General features: G+C 41.6%; 1 protein-coding gene across 4 annotated transcripts in view; it reads left to right on the top strand.

Moving 5' to 3' along the window:
- Positions 1-24,049, top strand: part of HMGCLL1 (3-hydroxymethyl-3-methylglutaryl-CoA lyase like 1) — a 143,865-nt gene that overhangs the window by 16,884 nt on the left and 102,932 nt on the right. For all 4 annotated transcript variants that reach the window (XM_033939885.1, XM_033939884.1, XM_033939882.1 and 1 more), the window contains exon 3: positions 1,518-1,625. In XM_033939885.1, the coding sequence (XP_033795776.1) occupies positions 1,518-1,625 (108 nt within the window). The remainder of the gene's footprint in view (positions 1-1,517; positions 1,626-24,049) is intronic.

Raw genomic sequence — 24,049 nt, forward strand, 5'->3', positions numbered from 1 at the left:
CGCCTTCTGGCAGGAGGGCTTGGGCTCCCTCCTGCCAGTATTGGGGGAGGGTTCGGGGGCTTGCGCCTCAGCAGGAGGGGTTGGGCTCTCTTCTACCAGTATTGTTGGGGGGGGGTTCGGGGGCTTGCACCTTGGGAGGAGGGGTTGGGCTCCCTCTTGCCGGTATTAGTACTGCTCATAACTGAGCATTGTGAAGTTGACGGCTTCTAAGGTTCAAGTTTCAACTCCCGCAAAGTGTCGGTAATGACTTAAGAAGACAACACACCGAATGGATCTCCCCCTGGTCAAGGGCCGCCACTGCTTCTTGACTTCCGGTCCCTGTATGGGAACTAGAATCCTCCAGGACTGAAGCTTCACCCTGGGACAATAAAGGCATGGAGTCTAATCTCCAATCTTCCCAGTCCTTCTCTGACTGGTCTCCCTGGACCAGAGGAAGGCTCCTCTCTGGGGAAGAGCACTCTGAGGGGAAATCTTCCCTTGATCCAGAGCCAGTTCACCTGCAGGCAGCGCCTGGGACTGACAGCTTAGGTAGGCATTCCACAGGAGATTAACAAATTCCAGGGTAAAACCCTGAACAGAAGATCTGGAGGACCCTTCCAGGGTCTTGGACTGGCTTCTCTTGGGCTCTGCAGCATCCATGCACCGGCAATTAATGTCTTCACTAATTAAAGGTTCAGGAAGGATTTCTTCCCTATTACCCGGGCCCTCTTGTGGTTCCCCAGCCCTAGAGGTTTCAGAGGAGGCTAAGCCCATGGCTCTTGCCCCTTCCTTAGGTGCTCCATGGCATGTGGTAGACAGATACTCCTCCGTCGTACATCCAGCGCAAAACTGGCATGATACAGGAGTAGAATAGTGAGTGGAGTCCATCCTTTTTGATTTTAATCAAAATTGAGCGGTTTTGAGACAGATGGAGGCTTTTTAAAATTAACCTGAGAAAAATCAAAGATGGCCACCGCCAGCTTTTTCACAGCAAAACAGACCATAGGCACTATGCTGAACTTTAAAAAAAATTCAGGGAAGGGGAATTTGGATTTGGGAAACCCTATACAAAAAATAAAATATTATTATTATTATTCTGTCTCCAGCAATCCTTAAAACTTCCAAATTCAGACCCACCACCATTTTTTCCCATAGGCTATAATAGCTTTACTCACTGTGTCATTCTTGTGCCTGCCTGCTTCAGCTTTCTCTGTGGCTGAGAGAGAATGGAAAATACTGCTGCCTCAAACAGATCCCATAGGTCCAAAAATCTAGATCTTCTGGCTCCCAGTCGGGCAAGAGCCGGTTTGAGACTTCAGACCCCCACAAAACCACGTGCCACGACAAGAGGAGGAAAAATGCAGCCGACACCCTTTACAGCTTCCAGGGCAATGCAGCACGCGCTAAAAACGCTAGCGAACCTTAGTAAAAGGAGCCCCTAGTGTTAGAGCTTTTTCTGGTATATTATAAGATGATATATGAATAAGAAACCTTGATGAATACAGAGTTTTGTATTTACAAATGTTACTCTTTCATAGGTTATAGTCCCTACTGGTATTAAAATTGAGCTGATCAACCGACTTTCTGAAGCAGGTCTGTCTGTAATTGAAGCAACCAGTTTTGTTTCTTCCAAGTGGGTACCTCAGGTAAGTAAAAAATTGTAAATAAGTAATGACATGTTAACTAATTAACTAATTATAATAAAACCGTTATGGCTCTTTTAGCCTGTGTAATACTTTCCAATGCATTCTTTAATCATTTACCCCTTTCTTATCTTTGCTATCATAGCAATCCTGTTATTCTACACTCTGTTCTGAGTATCTGTACCTTCTTAGAATCTTCTGACTTTTTTCTTCTCCAGCTATACAGCTAAAACTATCCTATTTTATTAATATTTCTCCTGGTTCTTAGTATCTAATTGTCCTCTTTGCCTTCTCTAAGATCCTCAATCAGATCAGCCCACAAACTTTCCCGCAAAAAATTCAAATTTCTCAACCCACAGACTGTCCAATTCTCAATCAGGTCCGTGAACCCAGTATAAAGACATACTGCAGACCTCAGCATACCTTGAATTTAAGCCACAGCATCATGGCTGAAACGTTAGTTCTTTCTACACAGACGCGGCAAGACCCAGAAACCTGCTACAGTCATGACGCCACCCGCAGAAGCCTAAGAGAACATAATTAATAACAGATTGCATTTCCTGTATAGAGTAACAAATTACTTTTTCTTTACTGATTCTACATCCAAGTATACTAATAGTTTAAATCTTTTTGTGCACAACACAAATGCAGCACTAAAATAAATACAGTTTAACTAAGACAGATTTGAAATTTTATTTATTTATTTATTTATTCGATTTTTTAGCCCGTCCTCCCAAAAGAGCCCAGAACGGGTTACAATGAATATATTGGTGCATTAAAATTATAAGTAAGATAGGTACTTAGAAATACCCTTACTGTCCCGAAGGCTCACAATCTAACTAAAGTACCAGGAAAAATGACAATTAAGGGAATAAGTAATTAATATATACAAGAATACAAATTAGACAAATCCTGGTCTTTGTAGTGTTTTCTTCTGGGTTTCAAAATTTGCCCACCAGCACTTAAAAGCCTTCTATCTGCAACATGTGAGAGTGGACATCAAAGTGTTTGTGAGAGCCTAAGTGATAGATGCAACACTACATGAGGATATATAATAGAGCAAGACTTCAATGAAATAAACACTGTTTAATCAAGGGAATAAGTATTTAGCAATTAACAAAAGTTTTGCTTCCTCTTAGCAAGAGTAGCTTTTCACAGTACTCACCACTAGAGAATGACACGGGGAAAAAATCTGTCCCCGTCACTGCACCGTTCCCGGCCCACCATCCTCTGCACCGCCCCGTCACCGCCGTTCCCTTCACCGCCCCGTCACCGCCATCCCTTTCACCGCCCCGTCACCACCACTGCCATCCCATTCACCGCCCCGTCACCGTCCCCGTCTAGCACCCATCTTCTTCCCTCCGCTCCCCCATAGTCTGGCATCTGTCTTCTTCCCTTCCAGCGTCTTCTCCCCACTCTGCCTTCCACATTTCCTTTCAGGGTCTGTTCCTCTCTACCCTCTTTCAATGTCTGTTCTATTCCTTTCCACCACCGCCCTTCCCTCCCTCCTTTACCATCTGTTCCTTTCTACCACCCTTCTTTCATATCTTCTATCAGTCCCACCATCACTAGCAATCTCTCTTCTCCCTTACCATGAGCAAATAGAACTTCTGAAAATTGTATTGCTGAGGCATTATTTCTAGTACGCCTTTTTTTCCAGATGGATAATGACATCAATTTTATAATTCTTACTGTCTGCTCTGATTTCATTCACAATTTGGTTTGTGTTTTGTACCTGAGGATTCCATGAGGCATTTAACCTTTTCCTGTCTCTTCTGTGATTTCAAGTTGATTCCTTCAATAATGGAGTCTCAAGGCAGTAGCAGTTTTCTATTTTGGGCTCTTTTGACATTGTTTAAGGGATTTCTTGTACATTTGGTGCTGGTCTTCTTTGATGAGGTCACTTCAGAATCTATTTCCAAGGAAGAGAAACTTTTTCCCTTTCACCCCCTCCTTTCTTGTGTGAGCCGGAACACGCGGTCCCCGCAAGCAAGTAATTTTATATCATTTTCATTCTATTCATTCATAGAAATTAAAGTCTAGATAATGCCAGTCACATAACAAAACATGATTTTACAAAAATAATTCCCTGCACAGTCAAGCCTGCAAGGATTACTAGATGTCTTTCAGCAGCTCCCCTTCCTCCCTCCCCCTTACCTTTGTGGCCAAGTCAAAATGATCTACCAACAATAAAATTTTAAAAACACAAAGCACGCTGTACGCAGAGAAAATGTTAATTATCATTTATATTCCGCTGGTTTTCAAAGAGGTCAAGGCAGATGACTTTATGCAATGTCACCTCAGTAACAACTATACAAAAATAGACAAATATTCCCCCTCCCTTTTTACTAAACTGCGATAGCGGTTTTTAGCGCAGGGAGCTGCGCTGAATGCCCCACGCTGCTCTCGACGCTCATAGGCTCCCTGCGCTAAAAACCGCTATTGCGTTTTAGTAAAAGGGGGCCATAGTGCAAAATATAGACAGCAGATATAAATTCTCAAAACGGACACATTTTGATCACTAAGTTGAAAATAAAATCATTTTTCCTACCTTTTTGTCTGGTGATTTCATGAGTCTCTGGTCCTTCTTCTGGTCCTTCTTCTTTCTTCTCCTGCCCCCCCCCTCTTTCTTTCTCTCTCCCCCTGGCTCCCCTCTTTATTTCTGCCTTTCTTTCTCTCTCCCCCTGGCCCCCCTCTATATTTCTGCCTTTCTTTCTCTCTCCCCCTGGCCTCCCTCTTTATTTCTCTCTCCCCCTAGCCCTCCTCTTTCTTTCTGCCTTTCTTTCTCTCCCCCTTGACCCCCTCTTTATTTCTGCCTTTCTTTCTCTCTTCCCCTGGCCTCCCTCCTTATTTCTCTCTCCCCCTGGCCCTCCTCTTTCTTTCTGCCTTTCTTTCTCTCCCTCTTGACCCCTTCTTTATTTCTGCCTTTCTTTCTCTCTCCCCCTGGCCCCCCTCTTTATTTTTTCCTTTCTTTCTCTCTCCCCCTAGCCCCCACAAAGCCATTGTGCCAATTTCTCCACTTCCACGATTCTTTCCCTACCCTCACCCCCAAGCCAGCAGCCGATTTCTCCCTGCTCCTTCCCCCATGTCCTGATATCCTGAACTTCATAGGGCAGCAGCAGCATTCACAATTCACTGCTGTTGCCCGATTCAGGCCTTCCTCTCTGTCGGGTCCTGTCTTCATGAAAACAGGAAGTAGGCAGGACCCGGCAGAGAACAAGGCCTGAAGCCGGCAACAGTAGCGAATTGTAAACGCTGCTGCTGCCCAAAGAAGGTAATGGAGCACGAGGCAGACCGCTTCTCCCCCCTCCCAGCCGAACCCCCGCTGACCCTCCTATCTCCCCCCCTCCGTGAACCTTTCCGACCCTCCCAGTGAGAGCAGCAAACCTCCTTCGCGGCTTTCTACTCCCTCTGCCGCGTCACTGATGACATCATCAGTGATGCGGCAGAGGGAGGAGAAAGCCGACGCTACTGGAGGGAGGTTTGCTGCTTTCGCTGGGAGGGTCGGAAAGGTTCACTTGGGGGGGAGAGATAGGAGGGTCAGCGGGGGTTCGGCTGGGAGGGGGGAGAAAAGGTCTGCCTCGGTGCTCCAAGGCCTGGGGCCATTACCTTTTTCGCCCCTCCCGCCCCCCCCCCCCCCTTGGTACGCTACTGCTCTCCAGCTTTCCTTAGTTTGCCGGTTTTCTTTTTTGGCGACCGGCACGCTTTCAAAGAGCCGCGCACGCGCGGCTGCTCAAAGTTCAATCTTCTGCTCTGCTGCAACTTCCTGTTTCCGGTTGGGTCAGAGCAGAAGATTGAATACTGAGCAGTCGCGCGTGCGCGGCTCTTTTGAAAGCGTTCCGGTCGCCGAAAAAGAAAGCCGGCAAACTAAGGTGAGGTGGAGAGAGGAAGCTGGTTAAACGATCGAGCCGGCGTGTGGGTGGGCGGGTGGGGGTTGCGGGAACCGCTCTTCACTGCGCCTCACTGCGGTGACAAGACCATTCACCGCTCCACGGGACGGTGATGGCCTTGTCCCCGTCCCCGCAGAGGCTGCTAATTTTCATTCCCCATTTTTGGCGGGTTACCCGGGGCTAAACGCAGTAGCTGCGGGTAAACCGCCACCATGTCACTCTCTACTCACCACCATGATCACGGTGTCTAGGTGTCAAAATTTGACCTCCAGCATTAAAAGGTTTTTCTACTGAGGCACTTGAAGGGATTACAGTGTTAAGTTTAATGAAAACCTCCTTAACTAATGGAAATGTTTGTAGACGGTCCAATGATTTGTCATTGCTATTTAAAGTTCTTATTGCTGGATTTCTGACATAATCCACATTTCCACTGTTACGGCTTCCAAATGAAAATAAATCCTCTTGATTATCTAATACTATAGCTGATTCATAGAAATTGCTACAAACTTCATTGCTCTAAGGAGTTAAAAATGAGTTAGCTTAATCTGTTGATCTGATGTGTACCCGCAGAGAGTTAAGCTAAATATTATTTGACTATATAGTAGAGCAATGAAGTTTGAAGCAATTTCTTTGAATTGATCTGCAGATAAGAATTAGAAATGGATATGAAGCTAAATATGAGGTTATAGTGATGTTTCAAATAGTATTTGATATAATATTTGCATACATTTTTTTTTAAAAGGACCTATGAAGAATAGTGGTAGAGTTAAAGGAAATGTTTGTTCACCTTGTGATGGTGCACAAAAATATGAGTTATAAAAAATATTTTTTTTTAGAAAAGGACATTAATGTTGATATTGGGTTGGAAACTTTTCTCAGTTGAAAATATATTATAAACCTCAGTAATTTATAAAGTTGGAGCCATTGTCAGTGATAGCAATCCGGACTTTGTCATTAATTCCAAATTTTGCCTGTATCTGTTCAAGAACACATACAATAGCATGATAAGTATTACTCCTGGCAGAATTCTGCGCAACTGCACAATGCAGAATTTTTACAGAATTGCAGTCATGCTGAATTCTCCTTTTCCCATGCAGAATCTCAGATGATGTCAGCTTCATTGGATAGTGGTATTGGCAGCGATTCCCACACGCTGCCTGCTTCTAACCTGGATGTTTCTCTGTGACAGAGGGGAGGCTTCCGGGTTAGTGGCAGGCAGTGGAAATTGTTGCCGAAACTGTGACCTGATAAAGCAAACCTTACTATTTATTTATTTAAAACATTTATAGCCCACATATCAAACATCTATGCAGGTAACAACATTACATAGTTACTTAAAACAAAACTTAACAAATCATAATAAAATAACAGCATGCAACAAACATCCTGCATCTGTTCCTTAAAATAATTAAGGCCTTAGAGAGAAAAGAGTACAGGGGGGAGGGAGGAAGGAAAGATGCTAGCATGGGGATAGGGAGGGAGACATGCATAGTAAGGGGAGAAAGTGAAATGTTGCACATGATAATGGAGGGGAAGAAGGAATGGAGAGGTTTGAGTCAGGGCAGAAGGCAAAACCCGTTTAGATTAACGTCACTTGGATGACCTGTCTTTTAGGTCGTTTAAATGCCGATTTGGGCGGGTTTTTAGATGTATTTCTGTTTCGATTATGAGCTCCATAGTATATATCGGTGTTCTGCATTTGTGACCAAGGCCAGGTATTCTGGTAGGAATGAATGTCGAGAAGTGTTATTGGTCCCATGGCCCCAAGTAAGAAGATATTTGTCATCTCTCCGTCTGCCCTTTTACCCAAAATGGCCGTGACTTAAAACTTAGTGAAGACCACTGATGTAGAGTATGTTGCATGGATCAGTGAACCAAACTCCTTTCATGAAGAGTGGGACTTGGGTGTGATTATATGTGATGATCTTAAGGTGGCCAAACAGGTTGAAAAGGTGACGGTGAAAGCTAGAAGGATGCTAGGGTAAATAGGGAGAGGTATGGCCAGTAGGAAAAAGGAGGTATTGATGCCCCTGTATAAGACTCTGGGAAGACCTCATTTGGAATATTATGTACAATTCTGGAAACCGCATCTTCAAAAAGATATAAAAAGGATGGAGCTGGTCCAGAGGAAGGCTGCTAAAATGCTGTGTGGTCTTCGTCATAAGGCGTCTGGGGACAAACTTAAAGATCTCAATATGTATACTTTTGAGGAAAAGCAGGAGAGGGGGAGATATGATAGAGATGTTTAAATACCTACATGGCATTTGAAAGGAAGCTCTGGAATGAGAGGGCATAGGATGAAGTTAAGAGGTTATAGGAAATACTTTTTTAGAGAAAGGATGGTAGATGTATGGAACAGTCTCCCGCAGGAAGTAGTGGGGAGAGAGACTGTCTGAATTCAAGAAAGCCTGGGATAGGCACGTAGGATCTCTTAGAGAGAGGAAGAGATAATGGTTACTGCGGATGGGCAGACTAGATGGGCTATTTGGCCTTTATCTGCCATCATGTTTCTATGATGACACTGCATATAAATTCTTCTGCTTGAATCATTATCATTTTTATATCACTTTTCCTAAAAAAGGCAATTTAGCTAAACTTTCATACAGATTTTTTTCCCCCAAAACTTATGTCAAATGTAACAGCATGAGCGGGGTGGTGTCTGGGCCAGTACACAAAGATGATAAAGGAAAATTATTTATTAACTCAAAAAGGGAAATCCTACACCCTGTTACTTCACAGAGCCAGGCATAAAATGAGCGGTTTTTTGGTTCAAAAGTCCTGAGGCCAAGATCTGGACCATGGTTTGTAATAATCATGCCCCAATCACAGTCTTGAAACAGTCTTCCTTCAGCCAGGTAACAAAGTCTGGCCCTAGCCAGACCTAAGACTTAGGGCTCCTTTTACAAAGGTGCTCTAGCGTTTTTAGCGGCTAGGGCGCGCAACATTTTAGCGTGCACTATTCCGCACGTTAAGGCCCTAACGCACCTTTTTAAAAGGAGCCCTTAGGCTCCCAGGTATTCAGAAAGAAAAGATTTAGCTTACCTCAGCCAAGCAAAATTTCTAGCAGTTGTAGTTAAGGAGTGTGCTGGGGCCACTTCTTCCCCCTTCTTCCACTGGGCCTCCTTTACCTATTTTTGACCCTGCCTCTTATACTTTCTGGTAGCTGCTTTCCTGACTCCTCCTTTCCATGTCACTTCCCCCTAAGGAGGAGCTACCGATGTTAAGGTGAATGACATTGTGATGGAGTATCCAGTAGGGAGAGTGGTTGCATCCTATAGATTCCCTCATATCAAGAAAGAAAATAGGGAATAACATTTTTCTCTCTGGGGGTCTAAATATTTCACTTCTTTTGTCTGCCGCCTTATCTATCTGAATCAGTACATTTTTACTTAATTTTGAGTTGTATGTAGATATGATATCCCTGCTTTAAAACTATTAAGTGATAAGAAGAAGTAAGCGAAAGTCCTGTTTTTGGAAGATATGTGTGTGGTCTCTGGGAATTGTTTATTTTTAAAGGCAGTACAGCATTTCATAGCCATTGTTTGGGAGGTGAATGCTGGAGAGTAATGTAGATTAAAACATTAAGGAGGAAAGAACACACAAAGTGTCATGCTGGACTGTTATAAAAGCATTTTTCTTTTACTACATAATGGTTGAATTTTATTATTACCGGTATTTTATAAGAACTAACCATTACTGTGGACATGTTTTATCTCCTATTACATGTGTTTACACAAATAGAATGTATTTATAGGTTTGCCAGAGTTGGGTATTTTTTATTATAGTAAGTTGTTTGGAATTATTTTAGGTGGGAAATCCTTGACATGTTACCATTTAAATGTAACGGCTTCAAAGTTTCCCATGTTGGCAAATATATCTAAATAACTTACCGTATTTTTCGCTCCGTAAGATGTACTTTTTCTCCTCCAAAAAGAGGATGGAAATAAGGGTGCGTCTTATGGAGCGAATACCCCCCCCCCCGTACTTTTCTTTTTTTAGTCCGTTGGGTCCTGTGCTGTTGGTTGTTCGGTGATCTGCTCTCTCTGCCTGCTCTCCAGCCTCAGTGCTACCATGTGCTGCTAGCGGGACGCGGCCAGATGCAAAGGTGCTCCGCTCTCCAGCAGAGTACAGCCTTCACGAGCCATTATCGCCGCCGGATGTAATTTTAAAACACCTGCGCTTCTCAACCTTGCCCCGCCCCAACAAGCATTCTGAGGACGATGCCATCTGCAACGTGAACTCAATACGTGCTTCTGCTGGACCTGCAGACTGTTCGTTCTTCCTTTCTCTGCTGCCGCGGCCCTGCCTGCTCTGCTCTCCGGGATCAGCTCTGCTCTCCGGGACCAAAGGCCACAGCCGAAGTGAAGCAGATACAGAGGCTACTTAATTATAGCTCCTGCTGCTCCTCCCCCCCACCTATCTCCAACTAGCCTCTTTCTCTCTGGTCCTGCCCTGGTCCTGGTCTGAGTAGAGAGGCACCTATGAGTCAGATCTTTCCTATAGCTATAGAGGGCACATTTTGTGATCCTGCTAGATTTATAAAAAGGGTCTGTTCATTTAAATATAAGCTTTTTGGTTGGTGTCAATCATATTTCTAAGAGCTGATGGCTTGAATTAGGCTTAAATTAGGATCACTCAAATGCAGGAAGTGGCTCTTTATGGCCTGTATTTTTTTTTCTTGGTTTTTCCTCCTGTTTAGGTAGGTGCATCTTATGGTCAGGTGCATCTTATGAAGCAAAAAATATGGTAAATCACTCAAAATGGTTGAGAATTCTCAGGTAGCCCACAGTATATTTATTTTGCCTACTAGATTATCAAAACTTTTGTTTTTTTTCTCCTCCTTCACAATAAGATATATATTCACTTATATCTACTAGCTTTAATAATTACTCTTCATTTCCAAATAATGTAAGTAAAACTAATTTAAAATAGAAAATTATAGTAGTTACTGAACTGATTTACAGTAGTTTACAGAAGAAAAGTTCTCTTATTTGAAAACAGTCCAAATTTTTCTTATTTTCTTAAACTAGCTACTACCTGAAAGACAAAATTGTATTGGTTTAAGATGGAGGCTACTTGATCATGGATCTTTGTTGTTCATAGGTCATGAGAAAATCCCATTTATCTTGTGTTTTATGTATTTCATTTTTGCATTTTAGAACTCAAGTATGGCTTTCTATAATGTGTTTGACAGGGATTTTTAGTCTATGAATAACCAATAGAAGATGCTCACAGTAGCTTTCAAACTTTGTCACATATATATATTCTATAGGGCTCATAATAATAATTTAAAAAAAAAAAGTTCAAAAAGTGGCCTAAATCGGTACTTGGAGAATCAAAAACACAGATCATCCAAGTACCGATAATCAAGACTGGTTCAAAACCAGCTTAGGCCTTTACCCTGCCTCTGAACGCCTAGAGCGAAAAGAGGCGTTTTTAGAGAAGGGGAAAGGGCTGGAGGTGGGCCAACCTAGACTTAGTCATACTGCAAGTATAACCAAAAGTCTAAAGAGATCGCCCATTTGAAACACATACATTTTGACTTAGACCAAGTCAAAACAGGTATACGTTCCAAATAGGGGCCGCTGAGCTGATCGTGGCAGCAGAGATGCCCCCCTAACTGCTGCGAACCGGCAGGAGAGATGCCCAGTCTCTCCTGCCGGCACCCCCTCAACAAAATGGTGATCGCCGGCAGGAAGTATCCCAAGCCCTTCTGCTGAAGATGGCCCTCCACCCTCCGTGAACCCCCCGAATGCCCCCTAAATTCCCCCTCACTACTCCGACCCCCCCACTATCCCGGACCACCCCCACTAACCTATTAGTTGGCTGGCTGGACAGTTCCCTGTGCCTAAGGCCCCGACCACAGGAGGGGCCTCAGGCAACTGGGCCAATTCCGGTTGGCCCAGTTGCCTAAGGCCTCTCCTAAGGGTGGACTTTAGACACCTGGTCCAATCAGGCTCTAGGCCCCTCCCCGGTGCATCCCACAATCCACTGGGAAGGGGCAGGCCTGCCATTCTGCCGGCTGGACCAGGAACCCCCAGGTTAGTGGGGGGTCTGGGGTAGTGGGGGGGGGGGGGTTGGGGTAGTGTGGTGTTTGGGAGTTCGGGAGGTTCGCGGGGGGAGGGGTGCCATCTTCGGCAGGAGGGCTTGGGATCTCTCCTGCCAGTATTCGTGAGGGGGCTCGGGGGGGCTGTCTTCGGCAGGGGGGCTTGGGATCCCTCCTGTCGGTATTCATGGGGAGGTGAGGGGGTTTGGAGGGCTTGGGATCCCTCCTGCCGGTACTCATAGGGGGTGGGAGGTTTGGGGGGCCGTCTTTGGCAAGAGGGCTTGGGATCCCTCCTGACGGTTCTGGGGGTGGGGGGATGCCGACAGTTGGGTTTGGGATCCCTCCTGCCTGAGATTGTCGTTTTATTGGGGGGGTTGCTGGTAGTAGAGATTGGGCATCTCTCCTGCCAATTCACGGCAGTTCGGGGGGGAGGATCACAATTGCGGCAGGAGAGATTAGGTATCTCTCCTGCCACGATCGTTGCGGGGGGGGTGGGGGGGCAGTTACAGGGTTTTGTAACTGGCATTGTTTTTTGACAGACGACGGTTACAGAATCCAGCTTTTAGGCGAAGGACTGGCCCCGGGCATTTGGGACATGGGCTATTTTTTGGTCTGAAATGTGGTGTAGGGATAGACGTAGTGGCAATCTGGGCGAGTAGATTGCTGAAGTGCAGTTAGACCATTCTCAAAAACCCCCTCGTTCTGAATTTTTTTTTTTGAGAATGGATATTTCCTTGCTGCCAACTTCAGCTTCTAGTGACTTAGGCCAAAAGGGGACTTAGACTTTTTTTATATTATGCCCCTCTACATTTCTAAAGAGATTATACATAATATAGAGAATTTTCCCTCGTCCCCATGGAAACTCATTTTCCCGTCCCCGCAAGTTGTTTTTCTGCCCCTGCCCCATTCCTGCAAGCTCCGTCCTCATCTACACAAGCCTCAAACACTTTAAAATCATAAGTGTTCGAGTCTTGTGCGGTTAAGGCAGATCTTATAGGATTGAGGCAAAGTCAGAGACAGCGACAAAACTCATGGGGACAAGGAAATTGAGTTCCTGCAGGGATGGTGACAAATTTGTCCCCGTGTCATTCTCTAACATAATATTAAGCATCTATTATGTTATTTCTTAGGAATTTTAAGATAAAGAAGTGTGGCTAATTTTGGCAATTTTAGAAATAAATTATTTAAATTGCCTTTTTTAAAAATATAATAAAACAGTTCCATACACCCAGCTTTAGAAAGTTGTTTTTTTTTCATTTGTAAAGCCTAATTTATATACAGAAAAAGGTTGTGAAGCTGAAGCTGCTCAAGGAGAGGAGGGGAGGGGGGGATGACCGTTCTTTTGTGATCTGCTCTCTCTGCCTGCTCTCCAGCCTCAATGCTACCATGTGCTGCTAGCAGGACGCAGCCAGATGCAAAGGTGCTCCGCTCTCCAGCAGAGTACAGCCTTCACGAGCCATTATCAGGACATGGGCTATCCTAGACATAGTCGTACTGCATTTATAACCAAAAGTTTTACAACACTGCCTAGACGGAACTTGGACGTTGTAATTTAGGCCATCTAAAACCAAGTCTAAGTCCACAGAAGGTATCCAAAGTGATCTTATAACCACTGCAGACACAAAGTACAGACCCCCACACACTGCCCCAGTGATCACTGAGCCCACCCCCATAAAAATTGTAATAACAGTTTTACATATCTGCCTCCAGAACATCAGCACCTGGCAGCCTGGCATAGGAAAGCCTAGTTAGTTAGAGATGGCTTAAGTGGTTTTGGGGATGGGTTAGTGAACCATGGAGAGGAGGACCCAAGCCCATAAGCCACTCTAATCACTGCATTCAAGGTGATAAATGCATCCCCCCTAAAAAACCCCAAACCCTTTTATACTGCCATATAAGTGGCTCCTGCAGCCATAAAGTCTTTTGGGGTGGTAGATAGGTGACTCTAGTAGGTTCTGGAGGTGTTTGGGGGGATCACCATGACCTATAAGGGAGCTGTAGTGAGATGTTTCTGTGGCACCCTTTTTGTGAAGTTCATAGCAGTGCCCTGTAAGGTACCCCACTACTCTAGTGCCATGTATGGGTGTCCAGTCCATCACATTTATGGCCCTTCCTACGCCCAAAAGGTCTTTTTCTAGGCGTTTGTGACTTGGACAAATTTCTGGATGAAAATGGAGTATAAAGATGGACGACTTAATGGTCTGGGCGATCAGACGGCTGGACGTACAGTTGGACGATTTTCGGAAAAAAAAAAATTATGTTGGATGTATTTTTCAAAAATGAACCTTTTCCTGTGTCTAACTTTGGGCGACTTGTGACTTAGGCCACAACGGACTTAGACGTTTCTTTTGATTATGCCCCTCTTAGTGTATAAGGAACAAACATTCATTGTTACTAATAAACAAGACGGTGATAACAACCTCTCCTTAGATTGTAAAATTTGCAAAAAAAAATGTATAGTATTTTTAATATAAGACTTTATCCCCAACCCCTCAACAGACATGGTTGCAAACCTTTGTCTACAAAGAATCCTTGGCCGACACGGAAAGGTCGCTGGAGAGTGCAGAGAGGCCTTCAGTGCAGGGAAAGAGAGCCCCAGGTTGTTTTTGCGGCCTAGATTTGCCACTGAGGTCATTTGTGCATGCATGATAGCGCAGTTCATGATGTCAGGGTTTGTGCCATCTGCATATGTGAAGAAATGAGCATGAAAGGCCTGAAGGCTCTGGGAAGGCCTCAGAGAGTAGAAAAGCCCTTGCCAGGCTAATATTGTTTTATTTAAAGTGCCGGTTTGACCAGTAAGGTTATGATGAAAGTAGTCACTATAAGGCTACAAGTAGGTCACAAATTGCAATAAACACAATCATGCATGTGTGGGAAAGCATATGTTTTTGCGCTTAGAGGTTTATGGACAAAAGGGAACACTAAAATAGAACAATTTTTCATGCAGGTGTCCTAGAGTAAAGGAGATCAGCAAGAAGACCGGCTCCAGCATCAAACTGTAAAATTTTAAAGTTTGAAAGAAATTTTAAAAGAACAGGGTATCCTAAGGTCCCAGAGATGTGTTGACTGTTTGAATAAATTATTAAAATAAAGCGTAAAAGTCAAAATATTTGAACAAAAGCAAAGTTCAAGTGTTTTTGGTACAAAACAAAATTGTTAAACATTGTGTTAAACTTGGAAAGAGCGATAATGAAACTCTTGGAATGTTATGCCAAGCATATGGTGATGAAACAATTAGCCATGCTGTCATACTCTCACAAACCCGTCTTCCTCATGATGAAATGTACAAAATTTTTCCTCTCGTTGTGACCCAACGATGAAGTCTATGGCAGTCCAACTTCAGGTTCAGAAACATCGATGTATGAGCTTCACAAGAACCAGCACAGCATTTCCACGTCTACTTCTTGGAAAGAAAACCAAAGGCAGTCTCATTACTTTTCAAGGCTTAGGACCTCACCCCCAGACTCGGGGACCTGTGGGATTTCCTGTCCACTCCACGTGGTTGCTACACCCCTGAAGAGAGGAAGGTGTACTTTCAAGGATACTCTGTGAGAAAAGGCAAATATAGATATCTTTAACAAGTTGAGTATTGGGAACATAGTAAGAGAGTTTGGAAAACTGAGAGAGCTTGTTTATGTAGAAGTCTGATTCAAATAAATACAACAATCCTGCTATAGAAATAATACAGGTATCAATAAATCAACATACCCAAAGTGATGAGGAAAAAGCCTCACAACCCCACCACCTCCCTGTTGAATTGGATAGGTGGCTCACTGGCATAAAAAAAAAAAACCTCTTTCACTAAAATCACAAAGAGTGGCTTCATGCAATGCAAATAGGCTTTAGTCAGTTTAAATAAACTCAAAATGATCTAGTGCAGGGGTGTCCAACCTTTTGGCTTCCCTGGGCCGCATTGGCTGAAAAAAAACGTTTCTGGGGCCATGCAAACACTGCAGCAAGACAGAGGAGGGAGCCGGAAACACGGTAAGTACCCAGGGGCAGCAGAGGAAAACACTGCATCGCCCTCAACCATGGCCGCACAAAATGCTTCAAGGGGCCACATGCGGCCCTTGGGCCGCAGGTTGGACACCCCTGATCTAGTGCTTATTGGTTGTGGGGAGTTTAGTCAAAGACAAACAAAATTTGCCTTAGCTAAAGGTGTGTGCGTTAACCGACTGGATCTAAATACATTGATCTAAATACATTGGACTCCTTTTATATAGCTAGAGTTAAGGTTTCTACTGTGGGCTGGTGAGGTAAATGTTCCAATGCTCATAGGAATTCTATGAGAGTCAGAGCATTTACCTCATTGGCCCATGGTAGAAACCTCTACTGCTGCTTTGTAAAAGCCAGTGATTGTGAGGTAATGTAAACAAAGGCAATTGGAATTTTTGTTCTGAAATGAATTTATAAATTATTTCTGGACTTACGGAGGGGCATAATCGAAAGGAACGTCTAAGTCTGTTTTCATCCAAGTCGCAAGTCGTCCAAAGTAAAAAATAGATTAGGACAAATTTTCGAAAAATACTTCCCAAATTTTTTCGTTTCGAAAATCGTCTAACTATATGTCCTAATGATCTGATCGTCCAAGACGCTAAATCATCCATCTTTATACCACATTTTCATCCAACTTTTCGTCCAAGTCAAAAACGCCTAGAACAAGCCCTGTTGGACGTGGGAGGGGTCTGCAAAGTGATGGACTAAATAGACATGGCGCCTAAATAGTGGGGTACCTTACAGGGTACTGCTGTGAACTTCACAAAAAGGGTGCCATGTCTTCATCTCACTACAGCTCCCTTATAGGGCATGGTGAGCCCCCCAAACCATCTCCAGAATCCCCTACCACCCCAATAGCCCTTATGGCTGCAGGAGTCACTTATATGCTAGTAAAAAAGGGTTTTGGGGGTGTATAGGGGAGTGCACATGTTTAAGTATCAATGCAGTGATTACAGGGGCTTATGGGCATGGGTCCACCTCTCTATGGGTCCCTAACCCACCCCCAAGACGCCTCTGTGCAGCACTACTAGGCTTTCCTATGCCAGGCTGCCAGGTGATGATGTTCTGGAGGCACAATTTTCAAGTTATGATTAATATTTTTATGGGGGTGGGGGGATTGGTGATCACTGGGGTAGTGTGTGGGGGTCTGTATTATGTGTTTGCAGTGCTTATTTGGTGACTTTAGGTGGGTTTTTGTGACTTAGACCATGCTAGTGTTTTTTTTTTTTAAGTTCAATAAGTTTTTTTTATTATAATTTGAATAATACATTATCCATTAATAACAGGAAAAAAAGAAAATCTATAATCAAAGTACATAATTACATCATGCGTAAATCCTTTTTAAGCCCACTAAAGGGTGGATGGGGGGGGGGGGGGACAGGGTACTAATACAACAAGAAAAAGTAAAAGAAAAGATAAAGGAAATATTCTCAGCTCGCCTTCGCGAACCTTGTATCAATCCTTACTGTTTTAGGGATACATTCCTCTTCAAAATCTTAGGAATGAAACAATACAAAAAGAGTAATACTATTTCTGCACACGCGCAACTAGAAATTGTTGCAGTTGAATGGGATCCCAAAAAACATATTCAACATCATGTAACTTAACTAAACATTTACAGGGAAATTTTAAATAAAAAGATGCCTCTAGGGCCAAAACTCTAAGCTTTAACTTCAAAATCTCTTTCCTTCTAAATTGAGTAGCTCTAGAAACATCAGGAAAAATCCTAAGTTACCACAAAATTTAGTTAACCTATTTTTAAAGTAAAGTTTCATGATTAACATTTTATCTATCTCACTCATGCATGTTATCACCAGGGTAGACCGACTCTGAATCACATCTTGAGTGTCTTCCAAAAATTCAGTTAAATTAATTTCTGTTATGACCAGACGGTCCACCTCTTGGGCAGATTCTTTTATTTTTTTTTTGAGATACATAATAATAATTATTTATTGGAAAATTATCTGCATTGGGCAGACCCAGTATTGCCTGCAGATATTCCAACAAGAAAGTCACCGCTGCTGCGGGAGGCACGGGGGTAGCCACAATAACAAACCCTCGTTTCCCTCAGGTAAGGTTCTCCTGCTCCCCTACGCTAGCATTTTTAGCGCATGCAGCAGATTAGCGCGCTAACCCCACGCTGCGCGGCTAGAACTAACGCCAGCTCAATGCTGGCATTAGCGTCAGGCACGCGTGACGTAGCGCACGCTATTCCGCACGTTAATGCCCTAACGCAGCTTAGTAAAACGAGCCATTCATATCTGATACATACAAAGTAAAAAAAAAAAACTTACCTAGAAATGGTGCCCTTCAGTTGTACCTGAAAATAAAAATAATAAATATATTTTTCAAGTTTAAGTTTCAAGTTTATTAGTGTTTTTGATTAATCGCTTAATCACACTTCAAAGCGATGAACATAAATAATAAACATTAAAATTACAGTATTAAGGAGTAATACAATACTTAATATAAACGACTGGGTTAGATCAAAAAAGCCTAGTTCCAAAAAACAGAATCACAAATAAACAGATAGAGGAACCAGTTCAAAAAATACTTTCCACTTTCAACGGTGCTCAGAATCCAAGATGGAATGTAAGAACTCAGAGTGGGGGATTAACCCCTACCAGAACTCTTGTGGTATCTATCATTGCACCATGACTGCTGTGAAAAGTTGTTTTGAAACATTGAAAAATAAGTGATACTTTGTAACTTGCACACTTTCAAATTGCTTATAATGTATGAATGATTCAAAGGTTAAGTAACTTAGCTGAAGATTGCTGCTAGCGTTAGTTTGGCTGGGTCCTGACGCGTTTCGCCTAACTGGCTTCCTCAGAGAACCCGCATACAATCTTGCATATTGTTATTGTATCCTAAGAAAGACAGAAAAGTATGGTACATGTAAAAATGGGTGTAAAAAACTCAAATTCATACCAAACTCTCGGCGCAGGAGGCAATGTACCTGGTTTGAAATCAGTGAAATTTTCTTTTCCTGTGACATGAGCGCTCAGCTGAGCACCCAATATTTATGCTTGAGAAGAGATGTCAATCAACTAGTGGAGAAACGCCCACCACTCCACTTCCTTATTCAATCCCAAAGGAGTCACTGTCTGCCAGTGAAAGATCCAGCTCTGTTCATGCTTCCAAAGCCTAGGGGAAAGAACTTACGGGACAGTGTGTCCCCTTCACAATTCACGAATACAGCAGTGGTGCCTGCAACTTTACCATCTAAAGGACATTTTAAATGTGGCCATTGCATTGTTTGTGCACAAGCATTGGAAACTTCATGCATTCGTCATCCTAGATTACCTAAGAAGTATGTTTTACAACAGTACTCAGATTGTGATACTCAAGGGGTTGTTTACATGATTTTGTGCCCATGTGGTCTTCTCTATATTGGACATACTACCAGAAGTGTTAAGACTCGCATCATCGAACATATGAGTAAAATCAGGAGGGGAGATATTAATGCTCCACTTGTGCAGCATTGGTTGGCCGTTCCGCACCAAGTACAGGAATTACAATTTTTGGTTTTAGAGGTGGCTCATTGCAGGAGAGGAGGTGATTCTCAAACTTGGCTTTGGAAGCATGAACAGAGCTGGATCTTTCACTGGCAGACAGTGACTCCTTTGGGATTGAATAAGGAAGTGGAGTGGTGGGCGTTTCTCCACTAGTTGATTGACATCTCTTCTCAAGCATAAATATCGGGTGCTCAGCTGAGCGCTCATGTCACAGGAAAAGAAAATTTCACTGATTTCAAACCAGGTACATTGCCTCCTGCGCCGAGAGTTTGGTATGAATTTGAGTTTTTTACACCCATTTTTACATGTACCATACTTTTCTGTCTTTCTTAGGATACAATAACAATATGCAAGATTGTATGCGGGTTCTCTGAGGAAGCCAGTTAGGCGAAACGCGTCAGGACCCAGCCAAACTAACGCTAGCAGCAATCTTCAGCTAAGTTACTTAACCTTTGAATCATTCATACATTATAAGCAATTTGAAAGTGTGCAAGTTACAAAGTATCACTTATTTTTCAATGTTTCAAAACAACTTTTCACAGCAGTCATGGTGCAATGATAGATACCACAAGAGTTCTGGTAGGGATTAATCCCCCACTCTGAGTTCTTACATTCCATCTTGGATTCTGAGCACCGTTGAAAGTGGAAAGTATTTTTTGAACTGGTTCCTCTATCTGTTTATTTGTAATACAATACTTAACATAAACTTAAAATCAAACAGGACTATTAACAAACTTTACAAACAAGAAAAAAGGGAAAAAGGGAATTGAACTACAAAATATTAAAAATAGAATAGTCAGGGAAAAAACACAAGGTAGGGGATGTAAAATTCCATAATCAAAATCAACTCAATAACTAAGTCCAAGACGGAAAACTATCAATCAAAAGCATCTTTAAAAAGAAATGTTTTTAAATTAGTCTTAAATTTATCGAGGTTGTGTTCTTCTCTTAAATAGGTAGGAAGAGAGTTCCAGACTTGAGGGGCCGTAACGGAAAAAATAAATTGTCGTCTAGTATTGATGATCTTGAGAGAAGGAATTGTCAATAGATGTTGTTCGTTTGACCGTAATATTCTATTCGAGGAGTAAGGAATTAATAATTTGAAAATAAATGCAGGAGTTTTATAGAGTAAGGATTTGAAAGTAAGTAAGCATAATTTATAAGTTATTCTATGAGATACCGGAAGCCAATGTGCATTCTTAAGAAGTGGTGTTACATGATCAAATTTCTTTGTTTTTGTTATAAGCTTAATGGAAGTATTTTGTATAATTTGTAATTGTCTAATTTCACTTTGTGCAATTCCCTTAAAAAGGGCGTTACAATAATCGATTTTGGAAATCACCAAGGAGTGGATAAGAATGTTGAGTGATTTAGGGCAGAGGTATTGTGAAAGGGATCGAATTTGATGAAGTCTAAAAAAAGATGATTTGATAATACTACCAATATGATCATGAAAGGTTAATTTATTATCAAAAATCACTCCTAGAATTTTAATAGTGTTAACCGATTGCAAGGGAATATTTTTTTAAAGAAATAGGAGCAATAAGTTTAGGAGTTTCTTTCCATGGGAAAAGCATCGTCTTAGTTTTTTCAATATTAAGAGCTAACCTATTAGTATCTAACCATTGATGAATTTGTTCAAGTTTATTATTAATCGCTATGATATCCAAAGTATTGCTGGGATCCAAAGGATGTAGGAGCTGAATGTCATCAGCGTAGGCGAATACATGAAAATCTATGGATTGACACACAGTCATCAAAGGGGCAAGAAAGATATTGAAAAGTAGCAGGGAAAGAATAGACCCTTGAGGAATACCATGTGATATTAGTGAACTTTTGTTGTTTGAATCATTAAAAAATACAGTAGAAGTACGATCTGAGAAATAAGATACAAACCAAGAGAAAACTTGGTCAGTGATACCAATGAAATAAAGTCTGTCTAATAGAAGTTGGTGATCAATAGTGTCAAAGGCTGCAGAAAGGTCAATGGAAATTAGTAAGACCGATTGGTGATGATCTAGAAAATAATGTATTGAAGTAGACATACCAATCAATGAATGTTCGGTACTATGATGATGTCTGAACCCTGTTTGGTTCGGATGTAGAACATTAGTTTTTTCCACAAATTCAGAGATTTGATTAAAGACAACTTTTTCTGTCAACTTTGCTAAAAAAGGAATATTTGCTATTGGTCTATAGTTGGATAATTTTTCTGAACTAGTTTTATGATCTTTAATAATGGGTCGAATAATGGATTTTTTTCCAGATCTTTGGCATAGTACTTTGGGTTAGACTTTCGTTTACTAATATTAAGATGAAAGGACCAAAGATCTCAAAGTATTTTTTAAGGATAAAGGGGGGGAATTGAATCTGCCTTAGTACCCTTAATATTGATAGACTTAATTATAGATTCTAATTCTTTAAGATTAGGTATATTAAATTGAGCACATCTAGAATGTGATAGACTTGTAATAGATTGATCATGATTAATTGTAGGTTGTTGTTTAATTATAAAAGATTTCCTAATATTCCTAACTTTTTGAATGAAATAGTCAGCAAGAGCCTGAGCAGTGGGTAATGAGTTAGAAGTTTGTGTTTGCCGCTTGTTTAAAGAAGTTATTGAATTTAGTAAGGCATAAAGAACTGATGGATTTTTGGCTTTCAGAATTTTTCCAGAGTAGAATTTTGCTTTTGTTTGATTGATTTTTGATTTATAGGATTTAGAATGATCTTTAAATAGTTGAGTATTTACCTGTGTTTTATTTTTCCTCCATTTGCGTTCTAACGATCTAAGTTGTTTTTTCATAAGAGCAAGTTCAGCTGTATACCATGGATTCTGAATTCTTCGTGCAGAGATAATTTTAGTTTGCAATAGAGCAAGCTCATCTAATAAGGAATTTATGGAAGAGACCCATTGAGTTAATAGATCTTCCACATTAGTGTTTTTTGAATCAGAAAAGTCAAGTTTGAATGATGAACTAATTAAATCAAGAGAGAGATTATTAAAATCCCTAATCTTAGCGTCCGATGTTCAATACGAAACGTATTATGAGGAATAGAATATGTAATAGAAATTAGAAAATGGTCTGACCATGGACCTGGCAAACAAGAGTTTATAGAATAGTTTGAGATTGATGAACTAGGTATTATGGCCATGTCTATTGTATGACCCGCTTGATGAGTTGGCAGTGTGAATAGAGGGTATAGATCTAAATGGTTAATTTGGGATAGTATTGATTTAGTGTAGTTGTTATTGGGGACATCAAAATGAATGTTGAAGTCTCCCAAAATCAGTGGGTTTAAAGTAGAGGAACCAAAGTCAAAGAGAAGAGAATGCAAATGATTAAGAGTTTCAGTATTAATAGGTGGTATATAAAGTAACAGTAGATCTGTTCTAGCCTAGTTTGAAGTGAAAATTGTAAATATTCGATATGAGAATTTAAGGCAGAGTCAACTTTATTTATCAATAAGGAATCACGAAAAATGGTTGCCAAGCCTCCACCTCTTTTATGGCAACGGTGCTGAAAAATGAAAGAAAAACCAGGGGGACATGCATAAGAAAGATATGCTTCCTCACCTTCCATAAGCCATGTTTCAGTTAGACATAAAATATCAAAAGAATGTTGAATAATGAGATCTTTAAGTATATGGTATTTAGATTTAATGGAACGGACATTTATTATACCTATATTGAGATGAATAGTGTTTAAATCCGGGGAAGATGAATTTAAAGTAGAAGAATATACCTGATGAGGACATAAAGGAATATCAAGACGTTCATGGTGGCGTATAGCGCCTAAATTATTATATAATTTTGTTGGCCGGTGTCCCCAGATAACCGGAATAAAGGAAGAAGAATTATCCTTAGGGGAGAAGGAAGGATTGTCCATGGAGTGAGTAAAGTGAATTAAGATAGAAATATTAGTGGGGTCCCGGGAGACAAAAACTAAGCAGTTGCTTAGAACAAGTAATAGAAATGAGTAGAAAAAAAATAGTGTATAGAGTGAGCGCAGAGGAAGTATTTTAGGGAAACAGAGAATCTCTAAGAGCTTCAGTGATAGAGTCCTTAGACTTTTCCAAGCGCACAGAAGTAGCGCGCTTAAGGAGCAAGACGCGCGCCTTTGGCGTGCGCCGCAAAGTGCCCCAATTTAAAGAACATGTACCAGTAAGAGGGGGGCAGAGTCTTGAACGTGCCGCCACTATGCAGCGGCAGAGAAGCCTTTCAGGTAGCAGCTGGAACAAATAATAACAACACAAGTAAAAATAGTAGAAATAAACTAAAACTGGTTATAAAATAACAATAAAAACAGTTAAGATAAAAAAAATGCTGTGCAGTGAGCTTCAGAGGTGATTAGCGTGCGCTGCAATTTAAAGAACCAAGTTCTTGGCACAATAGTTAATAAAACTTAAATCTTGGAAACAGATTTGGTACTTATCAGATGGCATATCAATTCCTATGAGCTTTGACGCATTTACCGTGGCAGCATTACTACCGCAGCTTTGTAAAAAAAGCCCTTAATAAGATCACTTGACTGAAGATCTCCTTTTGTAATTGATTGCTACTGCAGAAACAGAAATTCCTAATTTACTGATTTCATAGTAGCATAGTAAATGATGGCAGATAAAGACCTCCACTGCCCATCCAGTCTGCCCAGTCATACTCATCATCTAGTAATTAATCATTTTACTTGCTAAGTTCCTCTATAAGATGTCCTTCCCTCCCCCATAAGTTTTAACTTACTCTGTGTGCAATAAAATAAACCAAACATTTGTTTTGCACAATCGCATTAGTGTTACTAAGAGAATCGTGTAAGAATTTTTTGATTTTCATGACATAAATTTCTCTACATATTGATATTTTCCTTCCGATTTGCGATATCCCATCTAAACGAGGTCCATTTGTTTCTGTTTTTCGCCTTTCTGGAGTAAGAGCTTAGTCTAAGGTACATCAGCTGGTGCAGACTACATAAACTGGTA

The sequence above is a fragment of the Geotrypetes seraphini genome, chromosome 3 (assembly GCF_902459505.1).
Source record: "Geotrypetes seraphini chromosome 3, aGeoSer1.1, whole genome shotgun sequence".
NCBI lineage: Eukaryota > Metazoa > Chordata > Amphibia > Gymnophiona > Dermophiidae > Geotrypetes > Geotrypetes seraphini.